The sequence below is a fragment of the Natator depressus genome, chromosome 15, assembly GCF_965152275.1.
Source record: "Natator depressus isolate rNatDep1 chromosome 15, rNatDep2.hap1, whole genome shotgun sequence".
Lineage (NCBI taxonomy): Eukaryota > Metazoa > Chordata > Testudines > Cheloniidae > Natator > Natator depressus.
The window spans coordinates 27,421,773-27,444,626 of record NC_134248.1 but is presented as its reverse complement, the minus strand read 5'-3'; the positions used below and the strand labels follow the sequence as shown (position 1 = coordinate 27,444,626).

At 47.5% G+C, this 22,854-nt stretch overlaps 1 protein-coding gene across 1 annotated transcript; it reads right to left on the bottom strand.

Annotated features, from left to right (window-relative positions):
* Positions 1-1,554: 1,554 nt before the first annotated feature.
* On the bottom strand, positions 1,555-21,519 carry ALDH2 (aldehyde dehydrogenase 2 family member). Its single transcript, XM_074972322.1, has 13 exons — positions 21,362-21,519; positions 15,039-15,143; positions 12,553-12,693; positions 11,583-11,662; positions 10,141-10,252; positions 8,551-8,679; positions 7,805-7,918; positions 6,465-6,567; positions 5,499-5,683; positions 4,956-5,120; positions 4,447-4,604; positions 3,372-3,486; positions 1,555-2,254 (listed from the first exon to the last, which is right to left on the bottom strand). Exons 1-13 carry the CDS (start codon positions 21,491-21,493, stop codon positions 2,222-2,224), a joined length of 1,572 nt encoding a protein of 523 aa, XP_074828423.1. The 5' UTR covers positions 21,494-21,519; the 3' UTR covers positions 1,555-2,221.
* Positions 21,520-22,854: the final 1,335 nt, after the last annotated feature.

Genomic DNA, 22,854 nt, shown 5'->3' with positions numbered 1-22,854 from the left:
TTGCGCTGGGGCCGCGTCGGGCGGGAGCGGGGCGGTGTCAGGCTGCGGCCCCGCTAACGAGGGGGGCGCTGCAGCCGCCGTGACGGCTCCTTGGGGGCGGGGGGATCGGGTAGGGGCTGGCTCGCCCCGCGCGGGCGGAGGCGGCCCCTTCCCCGCCGCATGCGAGGCCCGAGTGGCGGCGCAGAGGCTCCCCGAGGCTGTGCCGTTGGGGGCGGAGGGGGCCCGTTCAGCGGCGCACCGCGCTGAGGCAGGGCGGCCGGGATGTGGAGAGGCCCGGAGTCGGGGCCCGGCTCTGCCTCAGCCGCCCTGGGGGAGCCCGGCGGAGGGGCCCGGCCGCGCTTCTCTGGGCCCAGGGATGAACGTGCCTCCCTCGCTGCGGCGGCGTGAGGCGCCTGGGAGAGCGGGGCCCTGGCAGGTAGATCAGCCCTGAGCCGTTTACCCAGGCAGAAGCGACGTTAGTTGTGGCCTGTCCCCTTTTGGTAGTTACAGAGGCTCTGCCCCATGGCAGCCGCTGAAACCCTTCCGCTGGCTGCGTGTGCCTTGGGCTCGGGCCCCTGCCGGCATAGGTCAGCAGTTACTAGCCTAGGGACTAAGCCTGGTAATGGCTGCAAGCAAATTGTGTCTCGCTTAAAGACGGCCACATCACACAAAGCCATCAGCATAATTGGCGCGCAGGTAGCCTCAGTGAAGGAAAGTAAGGTGTATTCAGAGTAACAGCCGTGTTAGTCTGTATTCGCAAAAAGAAAAGGAGGACTTGTGGCACCTTAGAGACTAACCAATTTATTTGAGCATAAGCTTTCGTGAGCTACAGCTCACTTCATCGGATGCATACTGTGGAAATTGCAGAAGACATTATATACACAGACACCATGAAATAATACCTCCTCCCTCTTGAGAACAAGCTTCAGTTAAACAGCAACAGCGGTTGGGGTTACGGTCATAGGTGCAAACTTCCCCTAGTATAGAAAAGCTTAGTGTCCTAGAGGTGGCAACCTAATACCATTCACCCACAGAGTATCTCCTCCCCCCCAGCCCTTTTAAAAGGGGGGAGAACATCCATTTAGCTCAGATAAGAAACTAAATACATTATAGAGGTTATATGCAGTTTGAAGTATTAATCTTCACCACAAGAAAAAGCCTATCTGTGTAATGAAATTCTGAAGTTTCTCTCTTTTAGAGCACTGATTAATGCAAGGATAGGATATGTTACCCTCTCACCCGAACAAAGTAAAGGTAATATTTCTGCTAGGGAACTCTGAATTCTTCAGCATTTTTTTTTTTTCCAAAACTAGAGATGAACATTAAAGGTGGTAGACTGAGGTTTTTCTGAAGTTTAATGTTAAACCAAGACACTCAGAGATAGCTTTGTTTTTTCATGGACTTTGTAAGGCATAATTCCTGAAATTAGTATCAAAATTGGTAGCATATGTTGAGTATCTGATGTGTATGAAAACATTAGCTTCTCTATGCACTTTAATTTGGGTTAACAGTTTTAGAATATAACCAACCCTAGACAACTGAAATAAAGGATTAACTTTACCATAGTCTGGCAGGTTAAACACCAGTATGTTTATTATGAAAGGGCAAACAGTATAAGAAGATATTTCACAGATGACACGGTCTGGGAGAAAAAGCTTAGACTTTACCTAGATTCAGAGTAATTCAGATGACCAAAAAAGTCATATTCAGAGTAGCTATAGTTTAGGAAGATACTGTGTTATACAATGTCTGCTGGTAGGTTAGAGGGCCAAATTCTGCTCATATATGTCAGTGAGAGTACTCTCATACATCAGGCAAACAGATTTACTCCTCAAAAAAGACAACAACAACTTTGTAGCAAGCCAATTATAAGCAATTAATTAGCAGTCTCTAGTAATGGTATTTTCATAAAGCACTCAAATTATTTCAAAGGAGCACATTAGATTCTTCAGACATAAATGCAAACAAGGTTATCCAAATATGTGTAACACTTGTGCACAAAGAATTATGTTTGGTATAAAAAAAGTTAAAGCTAAGTGAAGTTTCAGACAAGCAGAGAAGAAGAAATTGCCTCAGGCACTTTCTAAAGAATTTTTTTTTAAACATTAAAAAAAGTTACATGTACTTTGCACTTATGGACGTCAGGTTTTGCTTGCTTTAAGAAGGGTTTTCCCATGTTCCTATTCTGTTAAACTTCAACTGCATAGAAGGGTTCAGATGCATGGAGCAACTAGCGTGTCCCTTAAGAGTTCTTCTGTGGAACTTTGATTGTTACCTAGAAAGAAGAATGTTGGTTAGTTTCCTATATTTGAAGTGTTATTTAGAAGATTCACTTTGTTCCCTTCCCATTGCTCAAGTATAAATACCACAGAAATTAGAACTGGAAGAAACATTAGGTCATCCCCGATTACTGATTATTCCCTGTGGCTCACTCATCCTCTATATTCTAGTTTTAAGTGGACCATGTGGTGCGTTTTTACCACAATTTTACAGTCTAACAGAGCTCACTTTTGGAAGGTTTCTGGACTTTCAGTTTAGTAGTTTCCTTTCTTCCAGTATCATCACACGTGCGAAGGCATGGATTCAATCTTGATTTGGATGGAAGAGTGGCACTTAAGTAGGACTGCTTGGAGGTCTCCCATTCCAGTAACAAACTACACTCCAGCTATTAAGTGGCTGATTTATAAGTGCACTACTGATATTCAAGCTTGTAGGCAGCACATGTTCTTCAGAAATGCAGGCTTAATTCCTTCCTCAAATGAGTTCATTACTAGCCCATTCATTCTTTACAATCAAATGCACTTAAAACGGGGGGATTCGAAGAGGTTCCTTCAAAAATCAAATCTAAATATTTGAATTTTTCAAATATTTCTTCAAATAAATCTATTAGTCTTTAAAGGTGCCACTGGACTCCTCATTGTTTTTGTGGATACAGACTAACACGGCTACCCCCGATACTTAAGAGGTTTCTTGAAGATAGTGTTCAGTGGGGCAATAAACTGGAAGTTCGAATAGAACCCAGGATGCCTCAGTTTTACCATTGCCTCACTGTGAGATTTTGAGCAATTCACATATCCTCATTTTACAGGTGAGGAAACCTGAGGTGGAGGTAGCTGTCCCACCTCACATAGGTAGTGAAGCTTGTTTATCATTTATGAAGTGCTCTGGCATTCTCTAATGAAACATGCTAAGCAAGTGCCACCAGTTTTGTTATTTTAGAAGCATAAAGTTCAGATCTACAAGAATTAAAATGTAAAGTGTTAAATGAAAAGAAGACAGTTCGTGACACTGAATACTGAGGGCCAACTTCCTTCTTCTGGCAGTCTTGTGTCAAACGGTACAAAGCCCATACCTCTAGTGTTTTCCCCTGGCACAAACACATTGATACTCACAGTTTTCACTTCTGTATATGCCTCCAGGCCATATTCCCCCAACTCTCGTCCATTCCCAGATGCTTTGTACCCACCAAATGGGGCCTGAGCGCCAAACACATCATAACAGTTTATCCTGGAATGGAAACCAAACCTTAGAAGCAGTTTGTTGCTCTAGAGCATCTACAGTGCCAAGGACTTTCCATGAAAGTCTCCATGATTAAGGGATGAACATTTCCTCAGATTCAGTTACAGCAAGTAGTTCACATCTACAAGGATTCTCTCCCACACCCCACCCTTTTGGCCAAGCAGATCCAGAGGAGGCACAGTTCAGCATCCATCAGAGAGTCAGGCGGGAAGGATGTGGGGGTGGGGGGTGGGGGGGGTGGAAATAAGGTACAACGATCGCTCCTCTGCTGGCTGAGTACTAACCTCATCCCCACTGATCCAGGGAGTAAGACAGGGTCAGGAATCCAGTTCAGGTCTCCCACCTGTCAGCACACCAAGCGCCAAGGCTGCCCCTATCTGGCCACCTTTAAGTACTGACTACCTGCTTACTGCATATCATTTCTGGAAGGGAACGCAAGATGCTGGTGTTCCAGAGTTTTCACTAGATTCCAGTTTGTTTCTACAGTAAAGTGCAAGATGTTTTGACCTATATACTAAAAGCCCTGACTACCTTAGACACACCTCTCTTTTTGTATTCTGCTGCAGCAGCCAAGACAGCACAAACCTCTCTGCTGACCTAACAGCTTCTAAATTCAAGTGGTAAAGGGCTGGGAGTTGGCAAGGTTCCCCCCCGTTGTATCTTCTGACCTAATGCTGGAGCCTGTTCTTCCATCCCACCCACCAAGCCTCTGTCTACTCTTCAAGGCTCATCTCTTTTGACAGATTTTGCCAGAGAAGGTTGGGGATTTTATTAGAGTTTGAGACTTTTGACATTTTGGTTTGGTTTTAGTTTTGTACCTGCACTGAGGTGTGCAATAAAACACAGTTTATATATTGAATGAAGGAGGCCGCTTGAATGAGAAAGCCGCAGCTTTTAAAAACTCAGGGGAAGGATTTGGCAATAGAGATCCTGTGTGTAGACTCTTACCAGACAGTTCCAGCCCGCAATGCCTGGGACACGTAGTTTGCTTTGTCAAGATCTTTTGTGAAGACTGCTGCTGCCAGACCATACTTGGAGTTATTTGCTCTCTCAATGACTTCCTCAATGGTTTTGAACTTCAAGATCTGCATGACTGGCCCAAATATCTGTGAAATCAAAACAGAGCATATAAAAAAACCCCATGGCCTAGCCTATAGCTCCAACAAAAATTACAGGCTTGACGCAGAAACTACTAGGTGAGGTTCTCTGGCCTGTATTATGCAGGAAGTCAGACTAAATTATCACACTGGTCCCTTCTAGCCTTAAAAATCTAAATGAAAAACATTTCTGGATGATGGCTTGTCCATTTTTCATCTGATTCTAGCAAGAGTTAGAGTTCAGATAACAATCTATGGAATTCTGGTACTTGTAGTCCCTAGCATCAAGAGAGAAAAAAGAAAGAAGACACTTGGCAGAAAGTTAGAGAAAAGAAAGATTTACAAATCAGTTGTTCTGACCTCCTCTGTAGCAATGGTCATGTTGTCCTGCACATCTCCAAAGATGGTCGGCTGGATGAAATAGCCCCTGTCTGCAGCAGGATTGCCACCACAGAGCAGTTTGGCTCCTTCCTGCTTCCCAGTGCTGATGTAGCCAAGGATCTTTTTAAACTGCTCTTCATCTACCTAAGATCAAAAAGAATAGCGATAGGTCAGTTTGATCCTTATGGAGAGAGAAAAGGATTCTACCACATTCTGGTCTATATACACCAGTTCTTTACATGGAGTTAGGAAGGCATTAATAGAAAGATTCCTAAGCCAGTCTGCAAGGGCAGAACTTGCTGTATCTAATAGTTTCAGATGGAGTATTTTGAGGTCAAAGTGATTATCTAAGTCAGTTCATTCATCCCCATTTCATTTAGATAACGGGCAAAGGTTAACGCAAGTTAGGCATATGAGTGCCAAGTATCTTTTAGCCTACTGGTTCATGGATACAGTCCCAGGTTTCAATGCACAATCAAGCAGCATCTCAAGAGAAGGAAAACTGAAGCTTCATGCTCTCACCTGAGGTCCCTGTTCAGTTTGAGAGTCAAACGGATTTCCAACCACTCTGGACTTGGCTCTCTCAATGCTTCTCTCTACGAACTCATGATATACATCTTCTTGGACATACGTCCGGGATCCAGCACAGCAGCACTGGCCTTGGTTGAAGAATAGGGCAAAGTGGGCTTGCTCAACAGCCCAGTCCACTAGGAAAGAGATGGCAAAAACTCAACAGATGGCTTAGGGGAGAATCTTCCTCATGCCAACAGCAGGAATGTCAGGGCTATGAACTCCCGTCCACTCAGTCACTTCATATAGAAGATTGTGAATGTGGGTCTACATGCTGAATAAGTCTTTATTTAGATCAGATTCTACCCAAACTGCAGTGTCCATTAGAAATTAACCAAATCTGAAAAGTTGTTTTGGATCCAGCGAAATTTCCTTCCCCCACCACCACTTAGTGTGTGCCAGTTTCTTGGCTCAAGTGAGAGGTGCGCGCACACACACACGAGAAATAGGAGAGAGAACAAAGAAAAAATGCAAGAGGTTAGAAAGAGGCAGGCACAGCAGTGAAGCAAACCTTAATGGAGGAAAGAATGGGAGGAAATACTACTAGATACAGAAGATAATGAAATAGAGCCCAGAAGAATGAGTAAAGGATGTGAGGTCTGCAGGAAAAAAACAAAAAGTGTAATCTGTGGGTAAATTAGTTCCCCCATCCCCACCCACGCCCTCTATTGTTTTGTGAGGAAATGCTGATACACCATTTTGGCGGCCTCAGTGTGTGTAAGATACTCCTCCCAAGATGCACCGTGCACTCTGTAGGACACTAGCTAGGTGGCGCCATCAACAGGAGTCCAGAGAGTCCCTCGGTATAGGAGCTTTTGTGGGAATCACTGTCAGAACCTTCCAGCCCTTCCCAAATCCTGGCTGCAAAAAGCCATCCCGAGAGCTACAATTCAAACACTGCACTGAGTCAGTGCTTACTGTCGGCATCAGACATGATGATATTTGGGCTCTTCCCTCCAAGCTCCAGCGTCACTCTCTTCAGGTTACTCTCTGCTGCAGCCTTCTGGATCAGATGCCCAACCTGTATCGGAAGGAGCAGAATCAAGATTAGGAACTAAACACCTCTCAGCTAGTGTTTCCCAAATGGTTAGTGGACGGAAGGTTCCATGTGGGTTATGAAGGCCCTGGGAGGTGGGGGGCTAGAGAGCAAGCCTGCTGTGCACTCACCCCACAGCAGCAGCTTCTGTCACAATGGAGGGGGTGGCCGGGCCAAATCTGAGTGAATGGCACTTCAACCCATGCACCACAACGCCCAGAGCGAGAAGCTGGGCCCAGCCCCCTGGGAACAGGAGCTGTCGCTGCGGGGTAAGTGGGGGGCCGGCTCACACTTCAAACCGAACACCTGCCCCCCTCCGTCCCCCCCGCCTCCACCTCAGGGCTTTCCCTCCGGCCTGGGATTAGGGTTGTGGTGCCAGGAAAGAAGGTGCTGCTGTGGGAGATCAGAGCCTCCTTGGTGGGGCAAGGAGGAGGCGACGGCCGTGGTGAAGGATGTTGGCCTGTGATTCCCCTGTGAAATTTCGACCCTGGGTGGGTCACAAAAAAAAAAAAAATACAGTTGGTGGGTCACCTTACTAAAAAGTTTATGAATCACTGTACTAAGCAACTCTAATAGCTGCTCTGTGTTACTCTGATGCCCTTGGACATTGCAGTGAAGGGTCTGATTTTGTCCTAATGCTTTTCAAGCAGCTGGTGCAAGGACATACACTGTAAGTAGGAAAGGAAGCCATGTTGTTGTACTCCATTCTGATTTCATTAGGGAAGTCTAGGCAGTAACAAAAATCAACAGTAATGTCAGACATCAGAACCTCTGACCAAGCAGAGCTGGACACAGATGTACAGCTTGGGTGGATTTGATTTGAGAGAGAGAGAGACAAAATTTAAAATCTAGATATTTCAGCAGCTGCTAGAGCTTATTGCGTCACCTGGCCGGGTTACTGGTGTTAGGTATCTGTCAGCAGTTTCCTTGTAATCCCTTCATTGTCTGCATTTTAGCTGAATCATTGAAGTCTGCACAGAGATTAAACTTCACCTACAAAGAAGCAGCCCAAAGGCAATCTTCTTTAAGAAGAACCATTCCAAAAAGACCACCTGAACAGAGTAAGGCTTAGTGTTGTTACAAATCAGTCCTGCTGGTTAAAGACAGCTGCGTTTTTAAAAGGAAGGCAAAACAGTTTTTTAGTGTTTGGTACAGAACATAAATTTTACACAGGCCACCCACATGAGACGGCTGACAGGGATGCAGACACGCCACGTCTTACCTCAGTGGAGCCAGTGAAGGCCACTTTATCTACTTCCATGTGGGACGCTATTGCAGCCCCTGCAGTGGACCCATAGCCGGGAACAATATTAACCACCCCTGGTGGGAATCCAGCCTGTAAGTTCACCAGTCAAAGAAAACTGATGTTACTTTATTATTCCCTTTACAGCTAAAGAGGATCCGTAGCCCTGTCAGTCACACCAACCTCCAATACCCTGCCCCACAAAAAAAAAAAAAAAGGGCTCCTTTCCACTTCACTCACATCCTCCAGGCTGCAGCCTTCTTAGGACTTTGCTAGACCACAGACACCTGCCTCCAGTATCTTAAAACCAGATTGCCAGCTTAGGTGACCTCTGACTAACTTAAAGGGGCAGCATTCGTTTAAGTTCGTTTTGGTTAGTTAGCCCACTGAAGTCCATTGAAAACTCCATCCCCCTTCAAGAGCAGAAACTCCTGTATCTGCCAGGGAGAAGGGCAGGGACAGGAATGACATCTGGTTAGTCTAGATGCTGGAATTCGTTAAAAACAAACAAAACAAAAAACCCACATCTTTCCTCTTTGGCCATGGCAACTTTTTGCTCTGGCTGTTCCTCTACCACCACCACGCCCTCTGCCCTCTTCCCCCCCCCCCCCCAATACAGGTTCCTGTAACCCATTCTTTGTGTTGCTGTGTGGTCACAGCACATTGCACAACCACAAATAGAAGTACAAGTGGGAGGTTGAGTCAGAACCAGCTTCTTCTCTCACCTCTTTGATCAGACTGGCCACATAAAGAGCCGTCAGGGGTGTTTGCTCAGCCACTTTCATCACAACCACATTCCCGGTGGCCAAGGCAGGCCCGATTTTCCACGCCTGCATCAGGAGTGGGAAATTCCACTGCAAGACACAAGGAAACCTTCTTGGCTACATTTGAAAACACTGACTCTCCATTTGAATTCACTGGAGAGATGAATGAAGGTCTGACAGATCCCCAGCTTCTGTAGTTGATTCATCTCCACTGAAGTCACTTTCACCAGCTGTGGATCCAACCCTGTATGTGTCTCCCTGTTTTACTAACACCCTGGATTATAAATTTGTGGTTCTCCTTTCGCTATCCCAGCCCTTGGTTCATGCGCTGGTAAGAGGGAACTGCAGAAGTTTAAATTTTGATGCAAAAAAGGTGAAAGCCTTTTCATTGACACTTAAAACACCTTCCTGAAAACTTACTTAAATGATTCTACATTCTGGGTCTGACCTCTGGCCTTGCCTCTTAGAAGTTTTTATTCATTTCATTACTTATTAATATGTCATCACACCCCGCCACAGGATCCAAGCATCTCACAAATGGATGAGTTTAGTCTCAACACCCCAGTGAGGTAGAAGAATATTATTCCCATTTACAGATGTGGAGTGGAGCCACAGATTAAGCAAATTGGCCAAGGTCACACTGTCTGTAGCAGAGCTAAGAACCAAACCCCAAACTCCACATCCCAGTCAAGTGCAGAAACCTCAAGGCCGTCCTTCCTGGGATATACTTGACAAGGATGCAGCATTAACTGCAAGCACCTGCATGGCTCATCTGATGCGGGCCAGGAAACAGAAGATTAATTTCCCATAGCTAGAGTTGACTGAACAGGAGAGCTGTTCACTCACTTCTGGAGTCTATCAAATAGTTAGGAACAAAAAACAGAAGAGACTAGTAGATAGAGTGAAGAGCTGGGTCTCTGCCTCTCAAGATATGCTATTTTTAAATGAGTGACATATTTTGGGGGATGTCTATTTACAAAGGTTACGTCTAACTTGAAAGTTAGAACCTTAACTGTTGGCAACCAGGCCTCTTCTAATTGCCCACAAGTTGGTTTGAAACATTGATAGCGGAGTGTCTGCAAGAGCTTGCTTATGAAAAAGTTCATGCTAAACTCGCTAACAGATTAAGATTCCAGAATTAAAGGTTTATATCCAATTCCTGCTTATTAGTAGACACACAAGCACAGTGCATCACAACCATGTCTGATCTCTAACAAGGTAATATTTACACACTATTTTATGTCCACAGCAATTCATAGAAATAAGACTAGATACAAATGAAGTTGCATCAGATCTGAGCTGTAAGTGTAAATGAAGACTTGCGGTAAAGAGGGTTAGAATTCTGTCATTCACAGCTGGATGCACAGAGTGTGATTGACAATTACATCAAGTCTGCTTCATCACTGCCAGAGCAATGTAAAGGGCTACTAAGCATAATTTCCCTCAGTATTAAAAGGGAAATCATGCTTAGCAGAGGCCAGAAACTTGCATTTTAATGTTATTCTCTATGCCAAGGTGCATTTCTGTAGGCCCATGATACATTTTACTTACCGGGATGATCTGCCCACAGATCCCTACTGGCTCATGTCTTGTGTAACTGAAGAAGTCTCCATCTACAGGAATGGTTTTTCCATGACATTTGTCAGCCCAGCCAGCGTAGTACCTGACAATTACATGGTTTTAGTCACTGGTTTAGGACAACAAGTCTCCCACTTAGGAATAAGAGTTAACTTTTTTTGACATCTCAGGCAGGGATTCAGACTCTGACCCTGCGGCGGTAAGAGGGAACTACAGAGGCATTGCCCCGCATGACCTAATATAACCTTGCCTGAGACACGAGGTGACACATGACGCACATGTGGGTCAACAGACTCTGCTACAAAAAAATCTCCTGGCTCCAGCACATGGTGCGCATGCGTCCCCACATCTGGAATACATTTCGGGACCACGACTCAAAGAAGAACGTGTCTCAAACACTGATTTTAAAAGGGACCTGAATGGAAAGCCACAACATTGCTAAGAGGCTCAGGTCACCTGAAATCATTTTTATTTAAATATACAGTGCATTAGGGTTGAGTGAGAGCCCCTTCAAAGCAGTCTAAGGTCAGTTCTCATTGCAAGCTTCACCGGGTACAGGCTTTTTTAGCTCCCAGGATGGAGTACCCACCTATGTGACTATGTAACCCACTAGTCCAGCATGGTTTTTTTTTTTTTTGATAGGCAAGTAAAAGATCACTGGCATTCCTTGGTTCCTTATCATCACAGTGAGGGCTGGCAGAGCAAGTTGTGTGTTCCTCGGCTAATGATTTCATTAGCATCTGGCACAGCTACTTTTAGCCACACGCATTCCGCTGAGCTATGCCACTGAGCTAAGTTCAGCTCAAAGCTGGACACGCCCCAAGGACAGGATTCTGCCAGTGTAAAATACTCATCACAGGAAGCCTCTAGCCAGCACCTGAACACCGGCCCGTCTTCAGACACCAGACTCACGGGTTGGTGTTTTCCTCGCTTTACAGACAGCAAATTGAATACAAACAGCAGAAACAGATTGTTTGGGTCCATCCAGGACTCACAGCGGCCCATTACCCTTTACGATGGGTTTAACAAGTTCAGAGGGCTCAGATTTGCCAATAGCATCTTTCAGGATTGGTATGTGGCTTTAGGAAGGCAGGATTTGGAGATGCGCATTCCAGGGCCATACTGAGGAAGCAGCTGACCGCACTAGCCTGGCTGAATTGATTAAAAGTGAGAGTCACTGGCTTGGGATGCATTTCACCCTGCCGCAGGCCAACAGGACGGGACACAGGCTGCCATCAGGTCAGATCAAGTCTAACCAGTTAGCATGCTCAAATTACAGCAGCACCCAGACAGGAATTCCCACCACACAGCAACATTTGCAGATCTCCAGCTACCACAGATAAGCTGAATGCCAGACTTCATAGCACTTCGCACTGATTTGCTCTCCTTGTTGCATGAAGTAAACAAACTCCTACCTGATGCATTTGGTTACCATGTCCAGATCCACTAAGTAGGCAATGGAGTACGGTTTGCCATTATCCAGAGTTTCCAGCTCCTACAAAGAGAGTTACAAACTCATATGTGGATAGTCCCAGCCCCGATTCCCAATCACAGCCCATGGTGAGCCTGACTCTGGGTTTGCTCTTTGGACAAGTTCCGCATTTAGCTCTTCCTACCTAGCCCCAAATGCCCGACACTGCAAAGACTCCCTCCCACTCCTTCCTTGCATAGGCTATGGCTCTTTTGGAGCGTGAAAGGGACTGATGCAAGGTCCTCTTCTCCCCTCTCCTAGGGCAGAGTATACAGACCCCACAGCTATTCCAGACTCCAGGCTGAAGACCTGAGCTTGGATCACCCCATGCTGCAGCACACGGAGCTGTCAGACCATCAGACACTCCAAAGGACAGAGTCTGGACATTCAGTTATTCCCTTCCCCACTAATGAGACAGAGCGGTGTAGTCGTGATCAATATCATCATGCCTGTGAGCGGTAGGCAGGGGAAGCAACGGGACTGCGGGCCCTTGGCTGGGCTAGATGGGTTTGTTTCAGTGTGTATCACACTAACAGCAGTATGCGCGAGGCTTCACTCAGTGAGACTCGTAGAGTGAAAGTCTGCTCTCAGTGAAACCAGGCTCACTCCCTGGTCTTTGACAGTGCAAGATTCAGAGCAGTGCAAGAGCAGGACTGGCCAATAGGCTGCAAGGCCCTTCTAGCAGAAGTCACGCCTGCTCCATGCTCAGAGCACTCAGTCAAGGTGGAGAAAGAGCCTCCATGCAGCCAAGCGAGCTCCCCTCCCGCTAAGACGGCCGTATCGACCTCTGGCGACACTGCCAGAATCCCTCCCATACCCAGCTGAACCAGATCGGCAGTGCCCAGCAGACAGCTTTATTAGACTGCACCACCCCAGGGAGGCCAGACAGTACATCCAGGGAGCGCGATACGCACGGCCAGGTAGACCCGATCTCTCTCAATCAGGTCGGCGAGGCGGAGCAGCAGCTTCCCCCGGTGAGAGGCGTCCATCCGTCTCCAAGGTGAGCCCAGCTGGAAGGCCGCCTTGGCCGCCTGCACAGCCTTGTCCACATCCGCCTGAGGAGGAAACCAGACAGAGAGGCTGAGTGGACAGCGCTCCCCGCCCCCACCGCCTATCTGAGGTTGAATGGAAGAGGCTGTACTCGGAGGGACAAATAAATTAGAGGGGTTGGGGAGAAGTGGCCCAGGAGAAAGACAGAGGAAGCTGCAGAGCAGCGTGCACTAGGAGTCAGGACTTTCTGGGTCCCCAGCACATGCTCTAAGCTGTACACTTGGTTTCTACACTAGGTCCCTGTGCCAGGTTAGTCCCCTGATGTTCGCCTTGGGGTTAACACTGACCCATCTCCCAGGGCGGTGGGAGGCTGAGTGCTGTGTGTAGCAGTGCCATACTCCAAGTCACGGCATAGGGAGGGGGACAAAACCCTGTGTGCCTCATCACATCCGTATATTAGCCTGGAAAATGGGATCCTTCCTCTGCCCTAATGCAGAGAGGTGCTGGGCAAGGCCTCGTTGGTGGAAGTGCTGACGCTCAGGAGCCAGCAGCCACGCAGTCTGGCCACCTTCGCTCTCGCTGGAAGGAGAGATGGTCCCCTACGCCAGTGTCTTGGACTACAGGAGGGGACTGCTCTGGCACTGGGGGGTAGGTGCCAGCCTGTTCGGATTTCCCCCCTTTGGCTCCGTTGAAGGGAGTGGTGGGTCCCATCCCCAGGAGTTGGATAATCCCCCATCAGCACTGCCAAACACTGGTGTTACAGTGGATAATTCACAAACTTCATGCAACTAAAATAAACCCTCCCCCTTCAAAATACAGCTGCCAGCCACTGGCTGAGAAGGTCATTGGATTGTGGGAGGGAACAGAACGTCCATCCAAGTGACACCAGAGAGCGCCTGTTGTCTCCTTGATAAGACCAGGGGGCATCTTTCATACATGAAAACCCAGCCCTGCTGTCAGGCGATTCTCTGCAGGCTGAAGTCTGATTCCAGCCTGCAGGGATTTTGCAGAGTCACTGTTTGCTAACGCAGCTGTAGCCTTCCCAGCACTACATGCTATATTCAGAGATAACGTTATGAAATTATATTTGAAAAGAATGGGTGTAACGGGCTGAACAACGATCACCACATAAAGGCTGCTTTCCTGGATAAAGCCAAGCATGTTTACACTAGGCATATTTCAGCGGCAGTATCTGCTGGGCTAATATTTACTTTAGATCCTCTGGCAACGCAGGACAAGAGCAAGAGGGAGGTGACTTCTGAAGTTTCTAGTTGGATTTGTTTAGGTTTAGCATGGCTGATTCAATTTAGAATCCAGTATATCTCTATTTTATGGTGCTTAGTGTTTCTAGTCAGTTCCCATTTTTGGTGTACGCACCAACCTAACGAAGCTGACTACCAGGGCATGCAGAAATCCAAGTGATTTCCTCCCTCTCCTCCGACAACAGCGTAAATCGACCAGTTTGGAGAGGAAGGTTGGCCTTGTACTTAAGGCACTGAATAGGGACTCAGGAGATCTGGGATCAATCCTTGGCCCTGCCTGGACTCCAAGCGACCTTGGGTGAGTCACTTCATCTTTCTGTGCCTCGATTCCCTACTTGTAAAAATCGAGAGAATTCTTCTCGTGTCTTTCTGGACTATAAGCTCTTTGGAAGAGTCTTTGTTCCTGTATGCATATGTAGAGCACGTAGTACATCAGGGTCCTTAGGCACTACTGCAATACGAGGCGCTCGGAGCGATCAGGACCCTTTCATTCTGCTGATAAACATCCATCCATTCCATTTCACTGGGACCTCTCCAAGCATCCAGTCCTGTTTTACAGCACCTAGGTCATGTACACAGCCCTCTGGCACACGCCAGTGCTGGCTTCTGTCCTTTCCTGGGGTAGGAACATTCTGCAAAGACTGATCACAACACTGGGAGCTCAGCCCGTTCTTCACCACCCCTCTGCCATTCTAATCCAGGCTCTGATGTTTACTCATTGGTGGCCTTGAGTTACTTCCCCTTTCTGCCTCAGTCTCCCAGTGTTCAAAATGGGGGGAAACAGCCATTTTTCTGGGAGAGGGCAGAGAATAGTAAAGCACCATATAAACAGCTAAGTGTCCTCGCTGCCTGTTTGGCTTCCTACCTTTGATTAGGAGCAGAGCAAAGCAAAGCGAGAGAGTTTTATTGTGCTTTTGGGGTGGGGAGAACCCAAATGAATAGGAAAGCTACACTGACACTTCTTTATATACAGTAAATGTAGGAGTTTACCATAACATGGAGTTCAGGCACTTGCAGGATAAAGGACAGAGAGCAAACATGTTTCTGGACAGGGGTTATAAAGAGACATGCACATGATCTCTTTTTATGCCATGATTTTGTAAGTCAATACCTATCAGTCTCAGAGATCTTATAGGGACAGTGTTTACCTTGTCTCCCTCAGCAACCTGGCAGATAACTTCCCCCGTTGCCGGGTTGACAGAAGGGAAGGTTTTCTTGCTGACTGCATCATGCCATTCATTGTTTATGAAAATCTGCAATTCAAAAAAAGAGAAAGACTTCAGTATTCAGGCCCGAGAGTCACCTAATCTGGAACCTCTATTGTTTGGTGCTGGGCTTACCAGGAAGCCGGAAGCACAGCTCTGCACCTTAAGCAGTTCAAATTAAGTGTGTGGCTCTACACATCATGTTTAACATGCAAAACACTAGAGAGTCATAGAAAAGCTACTGGCCTCCAGGGCTTTTAAGAAAAAAAAAAAAAAACATCAGACATGTGCCACCTGCAAAAGGTTTCTGAGGAGCAGCCATTAAGCCTTACACAGCGAATTTCACAGCATTTTGGATCAGGCAAAATTGCGCGAGAAGGGAAGAATCCATAGTCAAGCGCCGAGTCAGGACAGCATCAAAACCCCTCATTCTAGGGAGATAATCTGACCAGTGCGTGATCCACAAGAGACACAGCTGCAGCCACTGGGACCCCATAACAACAGACTCCCCCCTGTGCTAGACTCTGCCATGGTAGGGTAGCCATTTGTGCAACTGTACCATTTTGCAGACATCCCAGCCCACAAATATACCCCTTGGGAGTGAGGCAGAGAACCCCTCCAGGCCCCTGGATACCAGAACAATGAGTGCGGTATCTCTACTAAATCAATGCACAGATCTCACCCAGCCACCTCTGCCAGAGACCCCAGGACATGCTTGGCCATTCCTCCTGACGAAACAAGCTAGCTAGCAAGCAGAGGGAACAGCACCCACCGGAAAGACCTTCTGCTTATTGAAAAAAGGCATCTTCCTTCCCTCCCCCCAGTTCTAAACATTTTGTAAAACTAGAGTAAACAGGAGCAGAGTGGGCAGGGAGAGGGCAGGCGACAACCCAAGCAAGACACAAGCCACCAGGAAAGACAACAAAATATACCCTTATTGAGCTTATTTATTTGTGTTCCTTCCAGTCCTACAATTCTATGCCCAGCTAGGGCTCCGGGATATACACAAGGCAGAGCCTTAGGTTGTGCGTGTCCTCCTCCATCCTGGCCACTGTGACATTCAGATCAACACCTCCAGGCCAAAACGCAGCTACCAAGTTTTGCAACAGCTACCTATTCAATGGCATGATCTTACTCTTGCCCTGGGTAGCGTATAGGAATAGGGCCATGCCCCTTTCAATAGGGAGTGCACCCTCCGTCTAGTCATTACTTTCCTCAGTGTTTCAGAAGCCACCAACCCTCTGCCAGACCCACAGAGTTTACACGGAGCTTGCACATTGCGTACAGTGAGTAGACACAGAGATCCGGACCTCACTTGCCCATGTGGGTTCTTCATATTATGTATGGTGTGTAACAAGCAAGAGACAATTCCTTCTCCCTCCTGTTTGCCACACTCACTTGTTCTATCTTGTCTCAAATTATACTAAGATCCAGAGGGCGGGAACCGTGGCTACGCTGCTCATCAGGGTGGATAAAAATCAATGATTTAAAACCAAAAAAAAAAATTGGATTTTTTTTTAATTTAAATCAGATTTTTTTGATAAAATGCTTTTTGAGGAAAAAAACTAAGATACATTATAGCTCAAAGATATCTCATCATGGTATAGGGATTATAAATTCTAATTCTATAGTATGAGACAATATATTCATGTAATGTTAAGGAAAGTTTTGTAAATGAGTTCCAATAGTTCATGGATTAGGGACCCAATTTTATGGGTTCCACTGGATTCTGTATAGAAAGATTAACCTAAATAATCTAACCACCCAATGGGACTCAGCGCTCAGTCTAGAAGATACCATTAGAGATGCTTAGTTTTGCAGTTCTCAAACTGTGGATTTGTCTCTCCAGAGGTAACATGCTTGTTAACAACAAAAATGTTTTTAAATAAATAATATATACAGGTGAGAAACAACAGACCTCAACTCTATTGATCCTCTGCAAATCTGTGTACACAGAGTCAATCCCTTACATCTCTCTAAAAGTGCAAAGTTTCAAAAAGTTCAATGAATAGAAGATTGTTGGGGGCAGAATAGATCTGGACAAGGAGGAAGGAGAAGAAGTCTGGAGATACATGTGAGAAGCGAGGGACATATGCTTGTTTTGTTAAAATATTATATGTTTGCTGTTGAAGAAAAAAATCCAGACTCCATAACATTGTTGCTTTAGTTAAATAAAACAATTTAAATGTATGTCTGGTGACGTTCTCCTCCTAATACAGCATGGCAAGAAAATCCTCCAAATATTAATGATTAACCTGTTAAATTGGAGAAAGTTCACCTCCCAATGACTTCATAAATATCAGCTTCAATTACCTTTGGTAGATGAAATAACCAAACAATCATTCATTTTCTGATATAGCTGTAAAACTAATCTGAAAAAGTTTTCAAAATAAATCACTGTTTAAAAATCTATAGTGTGTACCTTCTAAAAATGAAATCTACATCTATCTCCGAGTTGTGAAGAATATGTATTAAGATGATGATAACCAACAAGAATGCACTTTTTATGTAGAAAACCATGATTAAATCCCGTCTTCCTGACTAGTGATTTAAATCAATTTGATTTAAATCAAATCCACCCTGCTGCTCATACAGCAAGTATAATAAACACAGGTAACACAATGGAACCCCACTCCTGATCAGGGCTTTTTACACGTGCTCTAATTGCAACTGCCTAGTTTGTTTAGACGCTTAACATCAGAGTTTGGCAGCTGTATGCTGTTTTAAGCAAGGATACAACACTCCTCCCGCTCCATTGCATTTCCCACACTTGCCAGTTTGCAATGCGTTTCAGAGCTGGTTCCTTGGATCTTGATCTGCAGACTCAGTGCCATTTAGGCCTTAGTTTATAAACAATTTTTCCATACAAAATCCTGCCTCCGCCCCCCGCATGATTCCCATTAGAACTAGAGAAGAAGCAGTCTTAAACACAGACTCAGTGTTTTAGCCAGTGAGGACATATTCATGCAACTCCTAATGACATTATAAAGCAAACTGGCACCTTGGTGCTTCAGTAGGTTGCCAGATTCAGGAATTACAGCCTTCATTTAGGAAGGTTTCAGGATGTATTTACTGGTGTACATCACTGAAGTCTCTCAATTCCCCCTCACTGCTCAGTTAGCAATGGCTACTGCTGTCCCTTCACACAGTCTCCTCACCACTAGGGCAAGATTTTTCTCTGCAGCTCCTGCTATCTGGAACAACCAAGTAGGACCCACTGTGGTCAGTTTCTGCCTCATCCACTCTAGCTTCATGTCTTTTCTAGACATTGGTTTGCTATTCTGATGGGAGTATTACACAAAAGCCCCACTCAGGAGCCTGGCTGCACTGTGCTAGGTGCTAGGGCCACAAACTATTCCAGAAAGAAAAGGAGGACTTGTGGCACCTTAGAGACTAACCAATTTATTTGAGCATAAGCTTTCGTGAGCTACAGCTCACTTCATCGGATGCAGAATACAGACTAACATGGCTGCTACTCTGAAACCTGAAACTATTCCAGACAGTCCCTATCTGAGGAGCTGTAAAATTTTTGTCTTTTTAAAAAAAAAGCAAGTCCAGTTTCTCTCTGTTGGTACTGTAGCTTTGTCAGAACGACATGGGATATAGTTTGCATGAGAGACTCAACCCTAGCATAGTTGTCACATTAACTGAGGTGAGAGGTCTTTCAGAAGCCAAACGCAGGCACCCAAAGCAAAGTCTCAGTGCAAAGACCCCAGCCCTTTTATCAGAGCCACGTTGCACTGTCAGCGAAAGCAAGCTAATTCCCCATAGAAGCAACTGATTCATCTACAGTTGTTATTCAAAAGCAGTGATGCAACAGTTGTAAGATTGTACTTGTCCAGGGCCTCGTCACATTTCATTTTTCATCATTAGAGCTGACCAAACAGCATTCCCTGAGATAACAGTGAAGGAAGAGTAGAAGATAGTCTAGGCAAAACAACATACCCAGGTTGCATGCTAAATCCTAGCCAATGATCGACTTGTTTTCTCTCTGTTCATTTGCACTGGTAATAGCAAATGATCTAATTAAGTGTAGAACACACACACACACAGGCCAGATTCAGGAATTGATTGCATTGCTTGTGAAGGCCGTTGTACTAAGAACAGTTGGGATGGGTTCTTTTTGTTTTTTAAAAGAATGTCTTGCAACAAAAGACATAGCATTTAAATGCTCTGCAGGCCTGTTCTGTTCCGCTTCCTGCTCACCACCAATAAAGAAGTGGTATTATTCTGACTGTATTATATTCGCCTTGTAGCATTTACATCCAGGCCACTGCAGCTGTAGGCTCGTCCATGAGAACCCAAGAGTGACTTGACTTTTGTTATAAAAAGTCAAACTTCAGCATTAATGTAGTTTAACCTAATCTCACGTGTTAAGAAAGCAGGTAAGGAAGCTTTTTAAATGAGGTTTGGCAGTGCCCGTTTATGTACACATGGTGATCAAATACAGGTGCCTTGGTAAACAAGATTAATCCATGAAGAATAAGCAGTTTCAGAGAGCGGTTAATCTACAGTGCTGTGCTGTCATCCTAGCTTTGTGTGGCACAGTCTTTCCAGCACCATGCAAAGAGATTATTTTGGAGTTTGTCACTGCTACAGGGGGCAGGTTTCAGTTTGCTTTGCACTTGGTATTTGCACAACCCTTTGTAGACGACAGGTTACAGAGGCAAGCGAACTATTATATAACCCTCCACTTGTAGGGCTTTGGGAACTGACAGCATTTAGGGACTTGCAAATTTGTTCCACCCTCAGCACACCACGATGCAAGTTGCAAATGCGAGGCCAGTACCATGGCATTGTTTTTACTTTAAAAACAACCCCCACAATAAAGCAGCGGTGACAGCAGGCTCATTGCAGCACAGGACAAAACGCAGCGAGTCCGTTGCTTGCAGAGCATACAGACGGCCTGACTGCAAAAAATGGAACATTTCTGAGGACTCTTTTTGTTTGCAAACTGAATACAATTAACTTAGGCTTGAATAGAGACGGGGAGTGGATGGGTCATTACACAAAGTAAAACTATTTCCCCATGTTTATCCCCCCACTGTTCCTCAGACGGTTCTTGTCAACTGTTGGAAATGGCCCACCTTGATTATCACTACAAAAGGTCGTCCCCCCATCCGACCCCTGCTCTCCTGCTGGTAATAGCTCACCTTAAGTGAAAAGAAAAGGAGTACTTGTGGCACCTTAAGTGATCACTCTCGTTACAGTGTGTATGGTAACACTCATTGTTTCATGTTCTCTATGTATATAAATCTCCCCACTGTATTCTCCACTGAATGCATCCGATGAAGTGAGCTGTAGCTCACGAAAGCTTATGCTCAAATAAATTGGTTAGTCTCTAAGGTGCCACAAGTACTCCTGTTCTTTTTGCGAATACAGACTCACACGGCGGCTACTCTAAAACCTTTTTATTAGAGGGTTGGTCATATAGTCGCGCCACTTCCTGGCAACTTTTGAGTACACCGTTTACCGCTGCCATAGAGGATCCTCCAGACACAACTTTCTTAGCTATAGGCGCATGAAACAGCTGGAGAGGCAGACTCTGCCTGACCACGGATATGAAACCTGGACCCTCAGATTAAGCGTTCGATACGCTACCAACTGAACTGGGTTTGCCATAAGGGCCAAGTCACAAGGAGGGCAAACAACTTCGAAGGGCGGTTTGATGGTCCACTGCATGCATCCGATGAAGTGAGCTGTCGCTCAGGAAAGCTTATGCTCTAATAAACTGGTCAGTCTCTAAAGGTGCCCCAAGTCCTCCTGCTCTTTCTGCGGATACAGACTCACAGGGCTGCTCCCCTGAAACCTCTCAGGGGCCGCGCTCTAAGCACGAGACCAGCGCGGTCCGCGCCCACCGTGGCACCGGGGGCCCGGGCGGGCTTGCAGGGAGGCGAGAAAGGCCCCCAGGGGCGGCGGGGCAGCGGTCGCTGCTGCCGAGGCTCTCGCAGCGGGGATTCCCGGGGCGCAGGGCCGGCCCCAGCGGCCTCCGTGCTCGGCCAGCCCCCAGCCCGACCTCTGGCCGGGGACCGCAGGGCCAGGGGCTCCGCTCAGGTGCCGGGGGGCCCGCTGGCGCCCGGCCCTGCGGTGCGTCCGCCCCGGGGCCCCGCCAGCCCCGGCTCGCAGGGAGCAGCGGCGGCTGCAGCCCCCGGGGCGGGCGGGGGCGGGTCAGCCCGGCCCCTCGCGGCTGCAGGGCTCCCGTCCGGCCGCTCGCCCGGGGGCTGCGGAGAAGCCGGGCCCGGGGCTGGGGCTGGGACCCCCCCTACCTTGTTGTAGGCAACCTCCGGGCGGGGGTTGGGGGCGGGGACCGCGGAGGCGGCGGCCGAGAAGCGGCTGCCGAGCTGGGCCGGAGCCGCCCGGCCCCACAGCCGGGAGCCCCACGCGGCCGCACGCAGCATCCTGGCGCTGAGGAGACGCGGCAGCCGCGGGAAGGGAGCCGCGGCCGAGCCCCGCCCAGCGGCCCGGGGGAGGGTCCGGGCCCCGGGGCACGTGTGGGCGGGGAGCCGGCTGCGGCGGCCTCGGTCCCGCCGCCCCCCGGCCAGCCCTGCCCGCGCCGGGGGTCCGTTTGCCCGCAGGCCGGCCGGGGCCAGGTTTGCCGGGGGGGCCCAGCCCGTGTACTAGGTGACCAGCGAGCAAGGGGGAAAAAGCGGGGAGGTACCGAGGCGCCCGTGTAAGACAAAGCCCTGGATGTCGGGACTGCTGCCGCTCTACAGGCAGGACATCTTGCCCTCCCCGCCTCCCCCCGGGTCCAGGGGCCGTGGCAGGAGCTAGGGTTTCATCTAATGCATCCCCTGAGGGCCCGTGTCTGGCTCTAGATTAGAGGCTTGTGTGGGCCCCCGTCACTGTAGCGTCTGGGCACCCCACATCCTTTCCTGCGTTAACACCCTTCTGAGTCGGGCAGTGCTCTCACTGGTGGGGAAACTGAGGCACAGAGAGGCCAACGGCCTGGTTTGCCCAAGGTGACACCGGGAGGCTGGGGTGGAGCGGGGAATTTAACCCACGTCTCCCAAGTCTCAGGCTAGTGCCCTATCCCCTGGACCATCCTTCCTTGTTGGGATATGTAAGGGTTAGGTAGAGACCTGGGAAGCTGCCAATGTGCTGGCATGGCATTAGGGGACAAAGGCATAAGAAGGCTGTAGTTCTTTGCGTAGTAAATAAGTTGCCATATTTTGCCCTTCCCTGTTGCTTATAAGAATTAATAGGAATGCAGGTGCATGAAAAATATAACTGGTGAATGATGCCCTTTGTGTGAAAGAAGGGAAAATAAATGTTATTCCCCCCTTCCCCCCTTCCTTTCCCAGCTACATAAACAAACCCTGCCTCATGGCCCCTTCCTCCCTCCCTTGAGCATTGCTGACCGGGGTGATTTGTGGCAACAGATTGTTGCAAAGAATCCACCTCTGGGTCAACCTGCTCTTTCTTCTAACGTTCCTCACGTGCATCTCTTGCACAGTATCAGCATGTAGGACCTGATCCTGCTGGTTGCGCCACACAGATGGACTCTACCCCTCCCCTGAGCCCTATTGACTGCAAGAAAGCTCCATGCCCAGGGGTCTGCCCAGGCCAAACAGCTCCAATCCTGAAGCCTCTGCCCCGGGCTTCTTAACCCAAGCCTCAACGTCAAAGCACTGTCCGCACAACAATTTTTGGAGCACTGGCTGAGCCCCACGAACCCAGGTCTGTGGAACATGGGCTGGGAAGCTCGTTCTAAAATGCATAGACATGCTCTTCAAAGCCTGCAGGTTTGAGCCAAGCCCCA

Bases quoted from the DNA above. Each gene is read 5' to 3' on its own strand.
- ALDH2 (XM_074972322.1), bottom strand. From the start codon at position 21,493: ATGCTGCGTGCGGCCGCGTGGGGCTCCCGGCTGTGGGGCCGGGCGGCT. The intron at 15,144-21,361 runs GTAGGGGGGGTC...TTTGAATTGCAG, and splicing joins CGGAGGTTGCCTACAACAAG to ATTTTCATAAACAATGAATG. The intron at 5,684-6,464 runs GTAAGCACTGAC...TCTCTTTCCTAG, and splicing joins CATCATGTCTGATGCCGACA to TGGACTGGGCTGTTGAGCAA.